Source organism: Lichenostomus cassidix, chromosome 13, assembly GCF_008360975.1.
Source record: "Lichenostomus cassidix isolate B80296 chromosome 13, HeHo_3.0, whole genome shotgun sequence".
Lineage (NCBI taxonomy): Eukaryota > Metazoa > Chordata > Aves > Passeriformes > Meliphagidae > Lichenostomus > Lichenostomus cassidix.
In genome coordinates, this window is record NC_139494.1 from 12,442,186 (window position 1) to 12,457,957 (window position 15,772).

Consider the following 15,772-nt stretch of genomic DNA (forward strand, 5'->3'; position numbering starts at 1 on the left):
AAAAGTGTTCCAGCTTTGCTGCTTGGAAAATTTAATTTTTCTTCTGACCTCGTTTGTGCAAGTAGGTTGTGGGCAGAGCTTGTGGGCTTGCAGGGCTGGGCTTTTCTCTGCCCCACCAAAGCTGTGCCTTGGTTTCTCATCTCCCTATTTTTGCCAAAAGTGGGGCAAAATTTTTGCCAAAAGCTGAAAAGAAGAGCCTGGCATGTGAAAAAAGATGGGGGTGCTGCTGATCTGCCCAAGAGATCAAAGGAGCAATAGTCAGCCCACGCTGGAATACTCTGCCAGCACTGCTGCAGCTTGGCTTATCCTCCCTGCTGAATAATTCATGCCATTGCAGTGTGTCATTACAGGGCTGTTGGGGAAATCAGTGCTATAAAAAGTTCATCTTTAGAAACTCTGGCAGAATTTTTTTTCTTAAGCTAGGAGGCTTTTGCAGGCTAATGGGGAGCGTGGATTTGAGGTCACCTGAATGACAGGGCAGAAGGGATGGCTGAGCACAAGCAGCTCCTGGTGCTTTGGGGTATTTCTGACTATGCAGAGTCACCATGATGGGATCCACATGAGCACTGCAGGGCTGTCCCCATCCCATGACATGGCTTTGCTGAGGTTGTTCCCTCCCAGGTGTCACTTAGTGGAGCTTCATCTCAAGCTGCCTTTGTCCTCCCCTATGTTGGGACCACTGGCCAAAGCAACCCCAGGAAGTTAAAAAATCTGAAGGAAAACATCAGTGTTATTTGTGCTACTTCTGCTGGGAGGAACAAATTGTGTTTTCCTTATGGGCAAAAGTGGTGCCTATTTCTGAGACACCTTAAAATTAAGTGTTCTCAAAACAAAGTGCAGGAATTGTGCTCTTTTAGGAGGGATGTTCAGAGGGATTTACCAAGCAGAGTAAAACCAGCTACATAAAATAGTTCTAATCCAGGCAGGGACTGCTTTCTGCTGAGCAGAGCTGATAACAAATATGTTATAGAAGTGCATGAGAGCTTTGAGGGGTAAAACAGGTGGTGTTTGCTGGGGCTGTAAAAGGGCTTCATTTTGGGTCCTTCATTTGGGTCCCTTTACTCCTGAGGTAAGAGATACAGGAGGCTCATGGTTTCCCAAAGCAAGATAAGGTACTATGGGCCTCTCTGCCTCATCCCTCTGGCCCTTACAGGATCCTCAAAAATGTGTTTAACTTGCTATCTTGGTACTTCTCTAGAAAACTTTTGGTGCCCAAAATAAGCTGTTATACCCTTGGCTGGAGCTAGGAAAGGATGTCCTGTTTACAAGAGAATCCCCGAGATACTGAATAAAATCATAGTAGTAAAAAAATCCAAACTCTTTTAATATTTTCCAAAAAAATTCAACAACAAAAAAAGTTACATCAAACAACCAACCGAAGAAAACCTCTCACGAAGAAATGATACATTTCCAGGCACAAGGACAAACGGGCAAACCCACACAGTAGCCTCAGTGCCCCTCTCTGGACAGATTCCAGGCAGTGCTGGCCAGTCTTTCTGGGATACAGCACGGAGTCCCTGCTGCTGGCAGGACCATGTAGAGCTGCATTCAGTGTGGGACCACAACAGCCACGGGGACAAGGCTGTGCACACAATCCTCGGGGCAGGGTCCCCCTTACTCGTGTGAGCACAGCCTACCTGGGCAGACTGGTTTGAGTCTGTGGGCAGTTCCTGGTATGACAAACCTTATTGCTTGGTTTTTCTACAGAAATGGACTATTTTTTTAAAAATTTTTTTCCCTTGGACTTCTGTTAGCCATTGAGGGATGTGCTGATGGGACCAGCTGCATTCCCTCTTCTCTCTCCCAGTGTCAGGGAGCAGACATGGAAGAGGGTTTGCACCAGCTGATCCATTCAACGAGCAAACTGTTGGCTTGATGCAAGCCCTTGGAGCCAGAGCTGGGAGCAGGGAGCCTCTGCTACCCCACAAGGGGCACTGCCAGGCTGTGCATTGCTAGTCCTTTCACACCTTTCTCCACCATGACTGCTGCCATACCTGCAGTGCTTGCCCTCCTCATCCTCCCCGTGGCCAGGAAGCCTGGGGTGGAAGGAGGTGGAATGCTGTGGTCCTACATGGTGTTGGAGGCAGTCCCCTTGGTAAGGAGGCAGGTTAGTCATTGGCATCCCAGGAGCATCCTCCGTGTCCCAGCAGTGGCTGGAGCATTTCCCCTCCATTTGCAGCAGGAGCACCGTGGAGGGCAGTGAGGGGAAAGATCCAGCCAAATTACAACCCAGCCATGCAGGGGGAGATGCTGCAAGCTGAGAGTGACACACACAAGCCTCCCTTCAGCAGCGTGAGCCAGCCCCCTGCACTCTGTTCTGCGTGGAGATGTGCTTCTCTCCTCACCCCACCAGCGAGCCCTGTTAGAACATCACCTCCTCGCAGCTCCCGTAGTCACTCTCCACCATGTCAGAGCCCTCGTAGTTGGGTGGTGGCAGCGGCTGGGCTCGGATGCTGGGCTGGTGGCCCAGCTCACAATCGGCATAGGAGGGCTGGGCCACGCTCAGGCGCATGCTGACCCTCTTGTAGCCCGGCTCGGGCTGGTACGGCACCCCCTCGCCCTGCACCAGCTGCGCTGGGTAGTAGCTGATGGCTGTGTACTCGTTCTGGCACTGGGATGCTCCCATGTCCACGGGGCCAAGCGGCAGGAAGTCCTCCAGGTTCTGGTTGCTGTAGCGGGGTGGGATGGGAGCTCGCTTGTTGCTCTGGTCCAGAGGGAAGGGGAAACCCCCATAGAGAGCGACTGGCTCCGTGTCTGCCGGTGGAGGGGGCGGTGGGGGGAGAGGAGGGTGAGAGGAGGAGGCAGGGGGACCTTGGATGATCTCGTAGTGGGAATATTCCTGGACATCCGATGACAGGTACCGGGGGGGCCAGTAGGTCGTTTCTGCTGGGTAGACTGGAACAAAAGAGAGTAGTGTTAGCTGCAGCTCTAGAGGGTTTTGCCTCTCTCTTGCCCTCGTACTAATTCCTTCCATAGGCTCTGAGCCCACAGGAGATGTGGCAGACTGGGGATGAGATGTGGGGACAGGGAAGGTATAGTTGCTACTTTAGGAATTGAGGGGACCTGGAGTCACCCCTGCTGAGGCAGTGCCCCCACCAGCCTACAGACATCCACTTCTCTACCACCCAAAAGACACACTTCCTCATGCAGTTTGGATGCAAGAAACTCATGTTAAGAAGGGATTGGGGCAGTGATCCAGTGATCCACTGGATCTCTCCCCTGCAGCTACTCTTGTGAGGAACTCCTGCATGGAGTAACCTTGCTGTCTGGAGCCATTCAAGGTGTTTCCCTGAGAATGACTGATCCCTCTGCCTAAGAGCATTGATGCAAATACCTTCACTAAACCTCCCACTGACTTTTAGGATCTTCATTTTTTCCTTCAGTTTTTCCCTTCTATAGGGTTTTTTGACCCAGGATCACAACCTCCTATGCATTAATGTTTTCCCTCCTGATTGTGTGCAAGATCAAGCAGGTTAAAGCAGAAGAAGGGGAAGAGGGACATGTAAGAGCAAAGAAAATCTGTGGCTACTGACCCATCTCCTCCCTGGCCCAGGTGCACTTGATGAAGGACTCGTTGTCAGAGTTGGACGGGGGTGCAGCGGGGGGCAGGTTGGGAGCCACACTACACACGATGGTGCCACGGTGCTTCAGGGCGTTGGCCGAGTTGAAGGTGACGAATTCAGGGGTGCCGGCGGCTTTGCGCTGCTCCGGCGTGCCTCGGTCCAGGTTGTTGTGCGCCGCGTCGCTGAGGATGTTGAGCTCGATGGGGGGCACGGGCTGGGTGCCCACGCCCACGCTCTTGGAGAACTCGCTCTTGGACAGCAGGTCGGGGTCCTCGCGGGCCACGGGCTTGTGCGCCTTGGCGCGGTGGCGGCAGCGCTTGCGGATGAGCACGAAGCCTGCAGCCAGGATGGCTGCCCCCAGCACACCAGCCGCGATCTCTGCGATCTCCTCGGGGCCCAGCGCCCACTGCGTGGGCACGATGGCAGGGGTGATGATGGGCTGGGTGCAGTAATCCCCCTGGTAATCCGACGGGCAGATGCAGTGGATGGAGCCCTGGCTGCTCACACAGCGCCCAGCGTTGCGGCATGGGTTGTCTTGGCACTCCTCTGCCAGCTTCTCGCACCTGTGGGGAGAAAGGGATGGAGACAGTCTAGGATGGACCAAAACTGCCTCATCCTGTTCAGGGCACTGATTTACCCCACCTGAGGATGCTCTGTCCTGGTCTGCTCTCCCTCCCTCGCTGGATTCTTGCTACTTGCTTATCCTGGCAGAGGATCCTTGTGTATAAAATACTTTCAAAACACCATGTTTTACAAGGTGGTCCTATTTTTCAGTCATATGCCCAAATAAAAATGGGGCGCTTTCTGCCTCAGAGGAGTGTTTGGAGTTCTAGGGTTAAAGCTGCATAGAGATATGCTCCCATCCTGTTTAATTGGGGAGCTCAGGGTCAGTCTGAGGTGTGTTAACCTCTGTCGAGCCTCTGGATGGTTTGTGGCTGTCTGCAGGTTGCAACAAATATCTGGGGAATGACTACCCTGTGAGATGGTGAATGGTCATCCTTGCTGGAGAGGCTTTTTGGTATTTTATGGAGCATCCACAGAACTCAGATGGAATTTCTGATTCTCTGTCCTGCTCCAGCCCACACAACCTAAATGTTTGCCAACAGTACAGGGGACCTTTCCTTCCAACAGCAACGACCTCCCCATTCTAGGGGGAATATACAGTGCTTTACTGGCTCTAGTTCCTTTTTTTTTTTTTTTTGTTCTCATTACTGAACAAACTCTGTGAGGTTTGCAGTGCTCTTGCTGTAGTCACTGTTATAGAATGTGTGAGCTGGTGTGCGCAAAGTGCACCCACAGGCTCTGGCTGATTTCAGGTATTACACTGCCACCTAATGCTCAGCTACAGGCTTTTATTCCAAGAGCTGCACGGACAATTTCTGCCTTTGCCTTGATCCACAGGAGCAGTGCTCATCCTGGCTAAATGGCCAAGGCAGAAGGATGAACTAGTGTAGGGTGGGTGTCTCTGACCAGGCTGGGCTGGAGGCAGGTGGGGGTCTTGGGGGGCTGCTGGGCTGGAGTGGCACTGCCCACTGCCTTGAGCTGAGATTTGAATTGGATTAATTGGATGAATTACAGCTGTGACCTAGGAGAGAGACTTCCTTTCCATGAGCCCTGTAGAGCTGGTTCCGGATACAAACAGTCCCTTTAGCACCCTGCAGGATGGGTGCTCAGGCTACAGAAGGAGGGAACACCTCACAACAGTGCCAGGCAGCTTCCCCCAGCCTCAGGGCACCCTCCTGCCACCCAGTGCAGTGTCTGCCTGCACCCTGCTGCCAGGTCCCCATCACTGCTGAGCTCCCCACCCCACCGCCAAGATCTTCTCCTCACAGCTGAACTCAGCTCATGTCATGGGGAGCAGCAGCATGTGAGGAGAGACTCTCCCCCAGCAACGAGAGGCTCTGAACTGCCCCACAGCACATGCAGGCACCAAAGCATCTGTAAGCAGAGATTTTTCTGTTTTCCCTCCTGCTCAGAGGAAAAGGGCAAAGAGGGGCAATGGCCACACGATGGCAGAGCTCTTTTTGTCCTGTTTGCTCAGCTCTGCCCTCCAACACCTCCCTACTGCAATGCTCGGGTACCTGCAATGTGCAACTAATCCCACAGTGTGGATCTGGTGAGCCCCAGAAATGTGCAATGCTCATGTTTGGGATGTTACCTGTCCCAAAGCCCCCCCAGGCCTTACCTTTCTCCCAGGTACCAGTCGGGGCAGTGGCAGGAGTAGCCGGTGGCCGAGAGGGTGCAAGTTCCCCCGTGCAGGCAGGGCTTGGACTCACAGGGACTGTCCCCAAGCTCACAGTGCTCACCAGAGAACAGCCCGGGGCAGATGCAGGTGTAACCTGGAGAGGGTGAGAGTGAACATATCTGTGTGGAAAAATGGGCAAGAGCAGGGAGGAGCAGTGCCTGGTGCTGATGGTTCCCAGAGAGGGCTTGACACAGCTACCCAAACACAGGTATTTGCTGCTCCAGCAGCTGTGGGGCACCCAGGCCGCCTGTGGTGGGTGCATTACAGGACCTGGTGTGGTTGCTGGAGGCTGGGTAGCCACTCTGGGGCAATGCAGTGGCACTAGGGAGCTGTTTAAGCAACAAGTCAAGCCTGTCCTCTCCTGACACAGACCAGGGATGCAGTCAGGGCACAGCTGCATTGCATGGAGAAACTGAGGGACAAATTCAGGATAAAGGAAGGGGAACTTGGCTGGCTGATTCACAGTTTCTGACTCTGTTAAGCGCAATCCCCTGTAATTTGTTGTTCTCAGGAGTCTTTGGTCCTATGAGTACTCACAGTATGAAGTGCCTGTCTCAACATGCCGAGTTTCTCCTGCTTACAGGAGATGTCTGCTCACAGCCAGAGAGAAACCCTGCACAGCCAGAGACTCGCAGAGGGCTGCTGCTGTTTGTGCTTTTGGCTGCTGTTTAGTGTAGCCCTGAGCATGGGAATGTCCCTGGCTGTGCTGAGCTCCTGCTCGTCACCTGGCTGGTGCTGCTGTGCGGGAGACACAGAGTTTCCACCTTGCAGCACACTTGAAAAATCTTTGCTACTCACCCACAAGCTAAACAACCCTGCTTTAGAGCATGGAGCAAACAACCGTGGGCCTGTTTCCACATGTGTGTCAGTGGCTGTACCAGAAGGACATGCTGACACTGGTGCAGCAGGTGCTGGACATTGCCCACAGGGCTGTGTGTGCCCAAACACATGTCCTGGATGTGGGGCTCACATGTGTTTGTGGTCCTGAGTGCTGTGGTTGGGGCGGTGCTGGGCTGGCCTGGGTCCTCTCCCCACAGATGTGTTCTCACACGGCCACGTGGCTCCCACAGGCGAGTCCCTGCCTGTGCTGCAATCCCACGCCCCAGATTCCTGCACACAGCTTTGCATAAACTCATGCTGCCTGCCCAGGGTCCTCAGGACTGAGCCCACGGCACTCAGGGAAGCCAAGAAACCAGGATAACCTCACAAATCAACATCCCTTGAGCAATCCCTTCCCTGCAGCAATGTCCGGCCTGGGGCCATGTCCCACAGGCTCTTTCCTGGTCAGTTGGGTCATTTGCAGGAGAAATTAATTGTTCATCTTGGAAGGAAACTATGGGAAGGGCACTGGATAATCATTAGGTTAGTAGTGAGGGAGTGCTTTTCCACCTCTCCCTCCCATCATATTCTATCTGCAGTGAAAGCAGGGGATGCCTTGACTTAGAGCAGAGATGTGTTTTCCCCTCGTGGGCTTTGAGCCCCTTCCAGTCCAGTGCAGAGGTTCTGAAGGCTGAGGTGGGTGCGAGCCAGACTAACTGTTCTGTACATTTACACCTGGTGTCAAACAAGTTCACCTGAACCAGGCAGCTGCTGAGTCGACAGGGCTGGGAATCTTGTTCCCAGAGGCTGCGGGCAGGGCAGGAGAAGGTGGTGTCTCCTCTGTCCTCACTTGCTCGCCGGGCAGGGTGTGTTTTGGCAAGGGTCCCAAAGAGCACAGAGCTGCAGGAGCAGCTTCTGCCCCATGCAACAGTGTGGGAAGCATCCCACTGCCCCTCAGAGGGGCTGAGGCACAGGCAGTGCCATAGATGGGGTGTTATTGGGTGCAGCCCTGCTGTGCTGGCAGCTACAACAAGGTGTAGGGCAGTGGCACATGGGTCGACATCACATTCCTGTCCTCACAGCCCCTGTCCCTGTGATACAGCTCACTGCAAGGAGCCCCTCTGATGGCAGGAATGGGGCAGCAGTGACACTGCCTAGGGCAGGGCCTGTATCAAACCTCTGTAGAGTGTGTGCACCCCATGTTAGCCTAGGACTCTTGGACTGGAACTTATGGTTTTCCCATATCCCTTTGCATAGCCCTGGGGAGTCGCTCACTGCAGTGGGAAGAGACCAAGATCTTGGCTTGTTTCTGCCCAGATACCATCACTGCACGATCCCATCTTGCCTGATTCCAGCGTTGTTAACAGCTCCTTAAGCAAAAAGGATGCAGAGGGGTGGGTGGAACTGCTATTTGCATTTGAGTTTTTGGCAACACTCTGCTCTCCTATGTCATGCACACTCCTTCGAAACACCTTCCTGCCCTCTGGGCCCATGGTCCACTGGTGAGAGCCAGGATGATGTTCTCATACCCTGCAGCTGCTGCTGCACTGAGTCACCTGAGGTCCCCTAGGACAGAGGACCTCAGCTTCCCCTCTGGAGTAGCCCCTCCATGAGGATAAATAAATTTGTTGCACGTTTCTCCCCCTTCACTGCTTACTGCTCTCCAATAGCTCTGCGTGGGATGTTCACATACCTCCTCCATGAGTTTCGGAGCACATCCCGTTGTTGAGGCACGGATTGCTGCTGCAGGCACCGGTGGGGGAGCAACACTGCCTTATCCCCATCTCCTCCAGGACTTCCTTTGATTGCCCTTTCCCGGGAAGGAGAACCACTTCTCTGCCGTTGATTGCAACCACGTCCAGGCAGCCCCTGAACCCCCGTGTGACTCTCTGGGACTGCAGCGACTGCCGGAGGCCCCCAAAAATCAGGTCTCGTTTGCCCTGGGAGGTACTGCAGGTCCCTGGCAGCTGGAGAGAGGCGTTTCCCAGGCCATCGATGAGCAGGCGGACAGAAGTGTTCTTCACCTCCAGGAACACCGAGTGCCACTCGCCGTCGCTCACAAAGCGTGAGGAGGAGAGGTTCCCAGCAGAGTTTCCCCGGCAGCTGTACCCAAGCTGAGCCACTCCATTAACCATCTGCAAAACACAGAAGTCACAGGCAGCTGTAACATGGGTGGCTCCTGTTTATGAAGGGTTTTGACATTTCTCCTGTTGCTTGTTCCCCTCTCTCCCCGCCTTCATATTGACAGTTGGGATGACTCCCAACTTTCTGACTCCAAGAAGTAGCAGATAGGCAAATGCAGCTCCTTTCACCTGTATTAACCTATGCCTGGATCAATTGAGTGACTGCAGCCCCTTTATTTTGCAAAACACCTTCATCTCTCTGGCACAATTTCACCTGTGGTCCTTCCCTACAGCCTTTGACCAGCATGCAGGGAGGGAAGATCATCTTTCCACGTAACAGAGAGCAAACCCATGGGATCATACTGCTACTGCTGCAGCTGCTTGTCCTTTCTCCCACCTTCCTGAGCCTGACCAGAGCCCTGGCATTCAGACTATCCATAACTGCATCACCAGTCACAGATGGACTCTTGTTCTGGGCTACTTGGCTTTTGTTCTGCTCTCACTACCTCATTAGAGGTGGGGAAGGTGCTGGAGCAGTTGCCCCTTTGGCAGGGGTGAGGGTGGTGAAAGGATCTTATTGAGGAGAAGCACTGGCAGCTTTCTCTGGAGAAGGAAAGGAGCACTTGGGAAGCAGAGAAAGGAATTACTGTTGCACCCACACCAGGAAGCCAGGCCAAAGCTACTGATCTATGCTGCAATCCAATCCTTGATGTCCAGCAGATGGGAGAGAGACAAGCTATTGAGCAGCTGAAAGAGAACCACACCGATGTCTCCTGCATTAAACTAGGACATCAGAGATTCCTATTTGTGGCCCAAGATTCATCTCTAAAACTCACAGAAGATGGAAAAACGAAAAGTTAGCTGTGTTGTTTTGGGATGAAGTCAGGGTTAAGGCCCTTTTTCACCTTTTTCTCCCCAGTGCTTTGTTGATAAAACCTCTCTCACAAAAGCCAAGAGCCTGTGGAGAAGAAAATAGATGGGATGAATTGTTATTGGCAAACCTGCAGAGCCTGCTATGTAACATCAAGCAATTCATCTCAGGCAAGAGAGAGACGTGGGGGGCATTGGAGACAATGAGGAGAGTTGATTCTTGGAAGGGGTTAGAAGAGGAGGAATGATTATGGGCTACACTGACTCTAGAAAAACCCACATACAATATGAAGGGGCTAGTCTAGAGGGGACAAAAGCACAGCAGGACAACGGTTAATTCTTAGAGAAGCCCATGGTATAAATAAATCCCAGTGGGAGGAGAGAGCAACTGCTGAAGGAAGGAAGAACAAGAAGCAGCTGGCACATGCCATGGAAGGGCCTCAGGGCAACACGTGTGTAAATCCCTTTGCACAATTGGCAGGTACACCAGAGAACTTTGTCACTTCACTTCATCTGCAGGAACATGATTTCATTTCAGATGGGTCTGTAGATTTGGCTTATCAATTTCTGGGGCTGGGAGACAGCTGAGAACTCAATTCCCTGGAGCAAGAACTGACAGGCTGCCAAGCCTTTCCCACTTTGCCTGGTCTGCCATCCTCTTGCTGCTGCCTATTTCTGAACATCAGGAGAGCTTAGAGACTGGAAAAGTGATGAAATACATGCTCTTATGAAAGCTCATCTTCTTCACCAAATCCACAACTCATCGCTTATGGTCCTTTCAAGGCTTGTATCTGGAGTACTGCAGTCTACAAAGTTTAAAATCTTGAGGGATTCCTTCATTTTTATCAGGCCAGGTGGTTTAGAAACGTTTTTATCCCTAAGATATTGCTAATAAAGTGAGTCAGGAAAGAAATGATTCACAGGCACTTTTACGGAGGAGGCTTTATATTTCCTATTGAAAACTTGTGGAGACAAGCTTGGGCGCAGGAGATCACGGGCACTCTGAACTCCACTAATAATGAGCCTTTTCTCCCTTCACTCCCTCTGTAAGGCCTGGCTCAGTGGAGTTTCCTGCCATCTTGTACTTCCTGAGCCCCATCTAAAGTGCTGGATTCCTCCTGCTGAACAATTTGGTGACTGTCCTTCCCTGAGGAGGGGTAGAAAGCTTGAGACCCTTCTTGAGAAATTTTTCCTTACTGGCCCTTTACAGTACAGCTTAAAGTCACACTCAGAGACGGCTACAGGACATATGGATAATATTTCTCTGCTCCTGCTCTTCAGGAGTGATGGCTGTAGCAGCAGGAGCTTGAAATATGTGCAACAGGCATGTGTGTGGGGGTTGGCTGCTGTGCAGCTCCCTGTCTGTGTGGGTCTTTTATAACAGTGGAAAGAAAAGTGTTTCACAATAGGAAGATGGGGTTGTGAAACCATGAGAAGGAATGAAGGAATTCAAGGACAGGATGAACACTTCCAGGTAGGTTACCCATGTAGATCTCAGTGTGATTGGTCTCAAGGACAAATCTCAGTAAGCTGGTAAGCATGTCCTGTGACCTTAGTCTTCAATTAGTCTGAATTAAATTGATGAGGAATACACAAAACCCCTATTCTTCAGTCACTTGCTGCTTTCCTTTTGTTGCCAAAGTGGAAGAGGGAGATGATCTTTGAATGTTGGGTAGGTTCAGTGTTTAGCCAAAGGGAGAAGAGTGATCAGACTGAATGTCCCCGTCTCTGCAGGTGTCTTAAACAGTAAAACAATCTGAAGAAAGTGATTGAAAAGAGGTGTGTGTGTGCAAAAAATATCTTTTAGGTCTCTGTTTTGTCTATTCTGTCCATTATTGTAAAGCACCTTTGAGGTCTGGGGGAAAGTTTGCCCTTTAATAAAGTAGAAGCAGACCTGTCTGGGCACAACTCCACCTGGTAAATTCTTTTCCTGAGAGCTGTGATGGAAGAGAGGAATGAAGAAGCAAGCTGTAAGGAAAGAAGGTGATGTACACCTGCTATGGGTGTCTGATGACTTCACACCAGAAACCAACACGTGCATTCATAGGTGTAGAGAACAATTCACAGTTGTGGTTGCAACAATTGCCAAACTGTGCTTGGCTCTCACTTGGTCTTCCCAAATCTTGTATTTCAGCTACATGAATTACTAAGGGTACATATTACTGCATCTCCTTCCCTGAAAAAGTAAGGGGTTTTTTTAAACTCTGGCGAGAAACCTCCCTGCACTGCCATACACACCTCCAGAGTGGCGTGGTCAGTCCCGTTGGCGTGGAACACGACCGCGTGGTGCTGGTGGGTCTTGAGGCGAAAGTGCATGTGCCAGGAGCTGGCCTGGGAGTGCTGGTACCAAATGTAGCTGTGGCCTCCAAACCTCACAGCTGTTCCTGAAAGGAGAATGCAAGAAAGGTCTCATCTTTGTGGCAGTTTGAGCCTATGGACTGTGTCAAACTTTGCCTCTTTTCCTAGACTGATGCCACCACTGTCCAGGACCAGTCCCACCCATGGTAACCCATGGATCCCTGCACTGCATCTCCCACAGGTTCCAGTGGGAGCTCCCAGTATTTCTTCTATATACTCAACTGTGAAGCAACCCTGACATATCAGCCTGGCTATTTCTGTCCTATAGAACCTTCAAGGTGCCCTCAGCATGGTCTTCAACATCCTTGAATTTTCCCATCCTAAGTAAGTCTTTTTATTATTCTATGGTATCCCCTTACATTCCAGCCCCAGTGATACTGACCTCTATCTCTGCTCCCTCCAATTACTTCTTGAAGTATTCTAGAGTCAGTATAACAAATATGCTTTATTTGGCTTTCCTCAAATTTTTAGTTTGTGCTTTGCCACATCCAGGATCAACACATGAGATCACAGATCAAAATTCTGATCACTGACTTTCATTGCCTGCTATGTATGAGTGTCTTTTCCCAGCGAGAGAGACAGATATTGCTGTTACTAAATGCTACAGGAGATAAATTAAAAAAAAATCACAGATTATGTGAAACTTTCAAACTCTAAGAGCCTTGGAAATTGCGGGTAGAGCTGTTGGTCACTGGGCAACCTAATTCCATGGAAAATCCAGGTGCTCTTTAGTACACTGAAGGAAAACATGATCTGCCCAGATTTATAGGGAAGGAAGGATTTCTCACCATTGCACGAGCAGATCTGCTCCAAGCTGTGCCGTGGGGTGAGAACACTGAGCCGGGCAGTGCTGTATGTGGACATCATGCCTGGATCCAGCTGGATGGTCTCCCTGCAGACACGGTGGGCACAGTCTGACCCATGGCAGGGCACATGGATCGCTTTCTTCATCCGCAGCCCGACGAGCTGGTCCATCTCCCCAGCTGACCCAGTGAGCTTGCTTGCCAGGACCCGCGGCTCATACAAGGAGCCGTGTGGCTCTCCAACAGCCAGGAGCAGGTCCACTCCGTCAGAGGCAGCTGCAGGCTGCAGGCTGGCCATGTGGATGTTCTGGCGCCGGGTGACGAGGATGTTTCCCAGAAATCTCTGCAAGTTGCGCCAGTGGTCCCCCACAAACTCCTCGGGGGAGAGGTGTCGGAAGTGCAGCACCACTGCCTTGTCCAAGGCCTCCTGCGTGAAGCACCACACGTGGACACTGACACTTGTGGTGGCTGTGAACGTTCCGTCGCTGACTGTCACGTTCAGAAGGTAGTGGCCGTGGGGGAGCTTGTCCCCAGCAATGATCTTCCCATCCGCAGCTCCAACAGAGAAGAGCCCCTCCTTGGGCACCTGTGCCACCAAGGTGTACACCAGCGTGTCATGGGGGTCTCGGTCCGTGGCGTGGATCTTGCCCAGAACGCCACCTCGGAAGGCTTCCTCATTGGTGGTGATGAATATTTCCAGGGGAAGGGCCGAGGGGGCATACTGGCTCTGCTCAGTCACTTGGATGTTTATAAATGCAGATGAGGAGAGGGGAGGGATGCCACTGTCGGAGACCTGGCAAGGAAAACAGGACCTGTTATAGCCACATGCTGACTTACTGGCACCTTACCTGACTGGTGAGGTCTTGCAAAGGAGAGTGCCTTGCAGGAGCAATGAGTGGAAGCTGTCAGGCAGCAGGTTGGGAATGAAGAAGGAATGGGAAAAATTGGCAGCAGTGTTGGAGCTCTGCCTGGAGAAAGCCCCAGAGAAAGGGCAGCATCCCTTCCAGCATGGAGACTGATGGAGGCCTTCTGATAGTGCTGGGGTCACACTCATTTTTGTGTGCATTCAGCAGCAGCTGAGGCACCTCTCAGTGGCTCTGAATTCCTGAGGGTTAATAATTTCTTGTGATGTTGCCAATCTTTGTGGTTCCATGTGTAACTGAATGTCTGGAGATGTAAAGCAGTTATGCACATCAACACATTCGCTCACCTGCCAGGCTGTTTAAGACCCTGTCCCACCTTTGACAATGTCTGTCTAGCATTGAGTCAAGGAACCTCAAACAGAAAAATGCGAATAATCAGATTATGGGAAAAATTTCTCCCTAATGCTAAGCAGTTAGAGGTTGAGGTTTGTAATATAATAGTACCCAGCTTTTACAACAGCTGCCATTACTGAAGAAGTATGTACTTTACATGTCATTATCCTTTTGTTTATAATGGACTATCCTTACTGATAACATTGAAAAATAATGAATTCATTCTGCAACAATAGAAATCCTTTTTGAAGAGGAACCTGAACCACTTCTTAAATGACAAGGATAATTAGAGAAAGCTTGTAGGACCAGATCCAGGTCTCACTTTAAATTGGAATTCACTAGAATGATTATGGGGAAAGCATCAGTCTAAGGAAACTGCTGACAGAGTATTTTTCATGATCATATTATCTGATTTTATCAACACAGAAGCTGGCCCCCTGCTTCTTGTGGGCAGACTGTGTGGAGAAATGAGCTCTGGAGCTGGCTCCAAGCTGCACAATTTGTGCCTGGATTGGATTTCTTCAAAGCCAGAGATGTTTTCATTCAGCTGGGCCATGCTAATCACATTTTATTGCTACTTAAGCTGGCTGGGGAATTCAGACATAGGACAGTAACACAGGCTCTACCTGGACTTGCAATAGGTACTGTTCTTTCATTCTTCTGTTCAGGACAGATGATGTCACCAGCAGACCATTTTGGGTGACTTCAAAGGCTTTCCCATCGTTGCCCTGGGTGATCTGGAATGAGTAGGGTGGTCCATTTTCTGGGGAGTCTCTGTCACTCATTATCAGCTCCAGGACACTTGTCCCCACGGGAGCGTTCTCCTGAAATGGGGAAAGATACTATTGGAGGAAGGTAAGCAAAGAGGAACAGCCCAGGGGAACCTAGAGTGCCCCAGGGGCTGCTGGATCAGGAACAGGGAAACAAATTCCACTGCTGCCCTAGAACACACAGAGCACAAAGCAGCAGTATGATTCATCACTGTCTACCCTCTCTGCTCCAGCAGCAGCCCAGGCATGAATTCCTTAGTGCCTTGAGAGGGAGAACAAACTGTCTCCTGGCTTACCTGCACCACCACACTGTAGTTGAGCTGGAAGAACCGAGGAGGGTTGTCATTGACATCAGACACATGGACGTGCACAGGGACATCACTGTACTGAGCAGGGTGGCCGTTATCCGTGGCTCGAACTGTCAGGGAGTAACTGGGGATCTGCAGGATTTGTAGCACAGGATTACTTGGAGAAGCAGCAGAATTGAAGTTTTATTCTGCTGCAGCTTGTTGAAATGCCTGAGGCCATGCACCATGGCCTCAACAGCTTTGCCCTTGGCTAAGGCTCTCCATCCATACATCTCACTCAAATCTCATTGCTAAACTAATTCAACTTCACAACAGTTGCAGAGAAGAGAAACAACTTGGCAAAGATGGATGAAACTAAGCTGGGAAAACACCTGTCATTAGTAGTTTAAGAATCATAGAATCATAGAAACACAGAATAAGCTGAGCTGGAAGGGACCCATCAGGATCAGCTCCTGTCCCTGTGCAGGACACCTCAAGAATCCCACCATGGACCTGAGAGCATTGTCCAAAGGCTTCTGAACTCTGGCAGATAAGACAAGCTGCTGCTGTTTTATGAATGAGAGATTGTCCAGGTGACCTTTCTCCTCCCCACACCTGTTTTCTGTAATGCTATAATGCACACCTGCAGAACCAAACTATGTTGGTTTCCAGTTTGAG

At 51.0% G+C, this 15,772-nt stretch overlaps 1 protein-coding gene across 1 annotated transcript in view; it reads right to left on the bottom strand.

Moving 5' to 3' along the window:
• Positions 1 to 1,303: 1,303 nt before the first annotated feature.
• The window catches only part of FAT2 (FAT atypical cadherin 2), a 55,196-nt gene continuing 40,727 nt past the window's right edge, over positions 1,304 to 15,772 (bottom strand). The window contains exons 17-24 of the mRNA XM_085073761.1: positions 15,104 to 15,247; positions 14,664 to 14,861; positions 12,767 to 13,574; positions 11,859 to 12,004; positions 8,321 to 8,762; positions 5,749 to 5,902; positions 3,534 to 4,126; positions 1,304 to 2,895 (exon numbers count right to left, since the gene is read on the bottom strand). Of these exons, the coding sequence (XP_084929887.1) occupies positions 2,363 to 2,895; positions 3,534 to 4,126; positions 5,749 to 5,902; positions 8,321 to 8,762; positions 11,859 to 12,004; positions 12,767 to 13,574; positions 14,664 to 14,861; positions 15,104 to 15,247 (3,018 nt within the window). The 3' untranslated portion in view covers positions 1,304 to 2,362. The remainder of the gene's footprint in view (positions 2,896 to 3,533; positions 4,127 to 5,748; positions 5,903 to 8,320; positions 8,763 to 11,858; positions 12,005 to 12,766; positions 13,575 to 14,663; positions 14,862 to 15,103; positions 15,248 to 15,772) is intronic.